The following is a 5,892-nucleotide window of genomic DNA, read 5'->3' on the forward strand; positions in this document are numbered from 1 at the left end:
TGAAGCAGAGGTTGGGGTAAGAAAAACAGCAATCTTAAAAACAAGCAAATAAACAAAACAAAAACTACCATGCACGCTGACCCTGAGGAAACGCTTCCTTCCACCCTGTGCAGAGACCCTCAGGGTGGCGGAAAGAGAAAGCAGATGACCTCTGATCAAGCAGATGACCGTAAATCATCCCTCTGGCTCAGTCTCTACCTTGGTCATCAAGGAGAACCCACGCCTCTTATCACATTTGTCCCCTAAACAGGAAAACAAACAAAAATCCCTCCGTATGTTGTATATTCAGCCAGTAAGGGACTTTTATTCATTTGCTGCATTCAAATTATACAACGTAAGGAGTAAAGGAGCACGACACTTCATAAACACCAGCGTCAAACACAAAAATACCAGCTTCACATATTTCCTAAACTTAAAATTCATGTTACAAAAGCAAATTAGGAAAAAGGGATGATAGGAAGTACAGTGGCATATTTTCTTCTTCCTCGATGGAAGTCACAACAGTTATTAGTATTGATTCCCCTGTGAAGTGCATTGTTCTAATTTCCATTATCAAAACAGGAAATTCTCCCCTGGAGGTCACCCAAAACTATGTTATGAAGCTGTGGGGTTAGCAGCATTTTTGGTACTAGGACAAAAGGCGAAGCAGGTCGTTCTGTGTACAAAGGTATCGATTCATAAACAGCACAACAACAGGCTTGTTTCACTATTACCAAGTCTCCTGGGAGGCTCCCAAACGCTTTATTTTTATCCAGTGGATCCTGAGGTCAGTATACTCACAGCTGGGCAGGCTGGGCACTTCTAGGTAGGAAGGCACGTTACAAGAGAAGTTTCTACAAAATAAAAGAGAAGTTTCTGGCAATGTAACCTTTCTGCAGTTGGCACCCATACCAGCTGGACTAAGTGTGGTTTTCCAGAAGAAATCTAAGTTTCATTTCGGTAGCTTCATCTATTCTAGGCGGTTATTTTTCAATATTGCTTCAACTCTCAACTCCAGAAAGTCAAGGAGAGGAAGAAATGACCTTCATCTCTGTGGTCTGAGATTCTAACCCATCACTCCTTCAGCAGAGAGAGACTGAACCCTACTGGTGCCAGGCTCTGCACCCCTCAAGGTCTTTGTGAAGTTGGCCTGTTGGCTTTAGTAAGAATAAGTCAGGGGCGGCTGGATGACTTAGTCGGTTGAGTGTTCAGCTCTTGATTTTGGCATGGGTTGTGATCCCAGGATTGTGGAACTGATCCCTGCGATGGGCTTCATGCTGAGCGAGGACCTTGGGATTCTCTTTCTCTCCCTCTGCTCCTCTCCTCCACCTTGCCCTCTCTCACTTAAAAAGAAAAGAAAGGAATAAGTAGCGGTAGGGTATGTTGGCCAGTTTTTTCTTTAGGGTTTTATTTTTGGAGGGTGCCCGAGTGGCTCAGTTAGTTAAGCAACCAACTCTTGATTTCAGCTCAGGTCACGATCTCATGGTTCATGAGATCAAGGCTTGCATGGGGCTCTGTGCTGGCAGCGTGTATGTAGGCTGCTTGGGATTCTCTCTCAAAATAAATAAATCAACATTAAAAAAAAAGATGCTATTTTAAATAATCTCTATACCCAACGTGGGGCTCAAACTTACAACCCTGAGGTCAAGAGTCGCACGCTCTACTGACTGCTGAGCCAGCCAGGGACTCTCCCCACCCTCTCTTTTTTTCTTTTAAAGATTTTGTTTGCCAGCTTTAATATTTTCCCTTTTCGAACTGTGGATTCAGATTTGACTGTACAACCACACAGCTGTATTTTTCTTTGGCAGGGTTATTAATCCTTCATCTAGAATGGTGTAGGTATAAAATATAAATTGAAAAAAGGTAAATTATTCTATTTGCATCAGAAAGTGAACTTTTTATCACAGGATAATTTTCATGCAACATGAAACTACTCTATAAAAGCTATTTCTGGTCTTTTTTGCTTTACCAACTGGTAAAATTTCCACAAAATCATAATGCATCAAACTATATATAACAAGCTTGCATTTGTAACATAGAAACTATGACTTCGATTATTATTTGGGAGTTCTACTTTGGTTAAAATCCAGACAAAAGGATGAGAAGAAGTGTAAGAAAGTAGACCCTTTTACTGCTTAAATTCACACATGGCAGGTTCACGGTGGGCCAGAGCAGGAACAGAGGGGCTCTTGAGAAACTCAACAGAGAATTTGAGAGTGAGATCACAGAGTGTTCTTCTGAGATTCTGAGCCAGAAGGACTGCTGAGCTGACTCAGTGAGGCATTTCTCATGTTCTTAGGACCTTCGTTCATCTTTTGATTATTAAGCTGTCAAGAAAGGCTAAGAGCACGGACACTTAATAAAACCCTTAAACAGGATCCCTCGTTCTCCACGGTCCTCTCTGTTCCAGGTAGCATGATAACATCTCTGAAGTTGTTCCTGCAGAGACGGCAAAAGGGCAGACGGACAGAGCCACGAGAGGCCGTGCTAAGAGAACACACATAATGTACAACCTTTTAATTTACTACTGATTTTTTACCAAACTTGTAAGATTTAGTTTATGAAACAGGATGCAATTCCCTTCCCCAGACTGTTTCTCTGCCTCTGGTGGGCATCAGAAACACCTGTGCACCTTTCTGACTCTGAGGGCCTGGACCTTTCTCCCAGCCTCCAAAGGTAAAGCTCCAGGGAGGTGCGTCTTGGCAGAGCTGAAGTGGCCAATTTCTGACGTCTGCCAGAGAGACTGAATCGTTAGCACGGTTTCTGCCAGGCGTATTCACAACCTGTATCCTGCGTAGCTGAAGATGACCGATCAGCGGTGCATTTTACACGATCACTACTTTAAGAATTGTTTCCTTGGCCCCCTCGGTGAAGAATGCCTAGAAATGGGCACGCATAAAATGTTAATTCCCTTTCTAACTGAAGTTAAGATTTTAAATGGACTCTTGCTTTCCCACTTTGCTCCGCTTATGTGGTAGACCAGAGAGGTCCTTTCTGACTTATTTGTAGTTAGTATAGTTGAATGTCTTCTGGTTTTAGTGCTGCTAATCCCTTGTTTTAAAGATTAAAGGATTTGTACATTCTTTAAAAAAAAAAAAAAAAAGACCATCTTGAAAACATCCATTTTGACAATTTCCAATAAAAAGACAGACGTGGGGGCGCCTGGGTGGCTCAGTCAGTTGAGCATCCAATTCCTAATTTGGCTCAGGTCATAATCTCACAGTTCACAGAATCGAACCCTACGTTGGGCTCTGCACTGACAGTGAGGAGCCTGCTTGGGATTCTCTCTCTCCCTCTTTCTCTCTGACCTTCTCCCGCTCGCTCTCTCTCCAAATAAACATGTTTTTTTTTTTTTTTTTTTTAAAAAGCATTACATTAAAAAAAAAAAAAAAAAGACAAACCATATTTTCATCTACTGGTGATTTTTACCAAACTTTTAAAAAGCTTTAGTTTATGAAACAGGATCACGATTCTTCTTCCCGGTCACTAACACCCAGACTCTTTCACATTCCCAACAGACAAGTCCAAAGTGCAGGAGTCACGAGTTAGCTTCTGCAGTGTTTTTCTGCAAAGGAGCCAGGACGACCCCAACATTCCTCTCCTCACTCTCAGGGCTGTACAGGTCATGCTTTTCGATATACTCTCGGACAAGGTCTGGCACCAAGTAGCGAATGCTCTGGCCCCTTCTGAGGGCTCGCCGGATCTTTGTGGAGGAGATGTCATTGGTGATCCATTCATTTACCAGGTGAATGTTGTTCCGGTGTTTCCACAGTGCGTCGGATTCGTAGATGAATTTCTCAGCATCGTTTCCAGCCCGAGTAATACAGATGAGCCCATAGTCTCCTACAATTCGGGTGATATCCTCACTTTTCCACAGATTGGGAACACCGAACGATTCCAATAAATCTGCCCCACACAGCAGCTTTACTTTTGGCACATCTGGGAAAAAGAAAACACAGCTTCAGGGTCTGCGTCGCTAATAACTCCCTGAGTCAAAATGAATGCATCTATGTGTTTTTCTGGCTAGAGGGTTCATAGTTTTGATCCGAATCCGATTCTCAAAAGAGATCTAGGAACTGCAAAAGTTAAGGACCGCTGCAGGAGAAGGAAGTTCAAGGTACCTTTTCCTTCCTCTCCTTCCCTCCCTCCGGTCCCAAAACTAACAAGGGGCATTTTCCAGGCAGCCAAGCATCCTGAATATGAAATGAAAATACAAAGGGGGCTTGCTCAGCACTACAATCTTATCCACTCCAGTCGGTAAGTCTTGATAAAACATACAGACCTTTTGTTTTTGGCTCTAGCAATTCCTTTTGACTAAAATCTTGTCTTTGTTCAGCCCACTTCCTTTTCCGTCCAGGCCTCTCCAGCCTAGGTGAGTCCTGCTGCTGATCACAGCTACTGGCCTCCAGTTTCTCCTGATAGTGTCTAGAAAACAACAAAGCAGTAGAACATCCTCTTCTCACAACATCCAACCAGAATACTGTCTCTCTGGAGATGGCTCAGAGCCTCTGGCCCGAGGTCCAGGCTGTGTCATATTAAGAACATGTAAACCACAGGTACACCCAAGGCCTATCAGTCAGAATGGATGCTGACCAGCACCCAGTACTTCCGGGTCAGCGTGGAAGCTGGCCAGTAGCGCCCGGGGACTGGCTACCGGGCATAGAAAGTAAGGAGATCCTGGGAACACAACAGATGGTAGCGATTACTATTCTAAGCTTTATGTGTGTGTCACAATAATAAGAGTTAACATTAGTTATTTATTATGTGCTAAGCACTCCACTAAGTCCTTTGCATGGATCATTTGATGAAATCTTCCCAACATCCCATGCCATAAATATCATTATTGTCATTATTATTCCCATAATGGAGGGAAGCGAAAGCTTAGAGCTGTAACTCCAGCTCTTGGCAGACTCCCTGGGACGCAGGAGGCATTCAGTAACAACCCGACTGAGTGAATGCTCTGGCTTTTGTAAAGCAACTCTATTGGGGCACCTGGCTGGCTCAGTCGGAAAAGCGACTCTTGATCTTGGAGTTGTGAGTTTGAGCCCCACGCTGGGTGTAGAGATTACTTCAATAAATAAAACTAGGGGTGCCTGGGTGGCTCAGTTGGTTAAGTGTCCGACTTCAGCTCAGGTCATGATCTCACGGTTCGTGGGTTCGAGCCCCACGTCGGGCTCTGTGCTGACAGCTCGGAGCCTGCAGCCTGCTTCGGATTCTGTGTCTCCCTCTCTCTCTGCCCCTCCCCTGCTTGCACCGTCTCTCTCTGTCTCTCAAAAATAAATAAATGTAAAAAAAAAAAAAAAAAATTTTTTTTTAATAAATAAATAAATAAATCTTAAAAAAAAAAAAAGTAAAGCAACTCTCTTATTGCCAGCATTATATCAGAACTGCTTATTTATCCCCATTGAGAGAGAACTCTAATTTGCTCAAGGTCACTTAGCTTATAGGTAGCGGAGCCGGTGCTTGAACCCCAGCAGTCTGCTTCCAGAGCCCACACTCTTGACCCCTGAAGAGTGTGGCTTCACCTAGTAGTGGAGAGCCACAACACCAAGCATAAGGTCCTAGAGAGGACAAGTGCCCGAAGCCTAGAAGGAAGGGACCACCGGCGGGACTCACGGGCAGCCTTGTTCTGGATCGGCAGCAGGATGCCCAGTGCTTTACAACCGTGCGGTTACCCAACATGAGCTACACCTGGGGAGCCAAGTGTGTCCTGTGCCCCTAACTCCCTTCGCTCTTGAGCAGCTGCGTTAATATGTAACGGACAGCAAGGCTGTCAGGGAGGGGGCTGGGTAAGGTCGTGGATGCAGAAGGCTGGTATCTGACGGGAGAGAATTTCTGGCCAGTGAAGAGGGCTGACTTCTCCCTGCCAAGTCTGAAAAGCCGTTCCTCTTTTTTTTTTTTTTTTTTTACTCT

The 5,892-nt window shown here is 44.3% G+C and overlaps 1 protein-coding gene across 6 annotated transcripts in view; it reads right to left on the reverse strand.

Moving 5' to 3' along the window:
* Positions 1-273: 273 nt before the first annotated feature.
* NMNAT1 (nicotinamide nucleotide adenylyltransferase 1) overlaps positions 274-5,892 on the reverse strand; it is a 27,516-nt gene continuing 21,897 nt past the window's right edge. For 2 of the 6 annotated variants that reach the window (XM_049618154.1, XM_049618151.1), the window contains exons 4-5: positions 4,262-4,404; positions 1,700-3,918 (exon numbers count right to left, since the gene is read on the reverse strand). In XM_049618154.1, the coding sequence (XP_049474111.1) occupies positions 3,518-3,918; positions 4,262-4,404 (544 nt within the window). In that variant the 3' untranslated portion in view covers positions 1,700-3,517. Of the gene's footprint in view, positions 1,323-1,699; positions 3,919-4,261; positions 4,405-5,892 lie in introns of those variants that run through there. The other 4 variants (XM_049618152.1, XM_049618153.1, XM_049618155.1 and 1 more) reach the window with 4 other exon arrangements.

Source organism: Panthera uncia (genome assembly GCF_023721935.1).
Source record: "Panthera uncia isolate 11264 chromosome C1 unlocalized genomic scaffold, Puncia_PCG_1.0 HiC_scaffold_4, whole genome shotgun sequence".
NCBI lineage: Eukaryota > Metazoa > Chordata > Mammalia > Carnivora > Felidae > Panthera > Panthera uncia.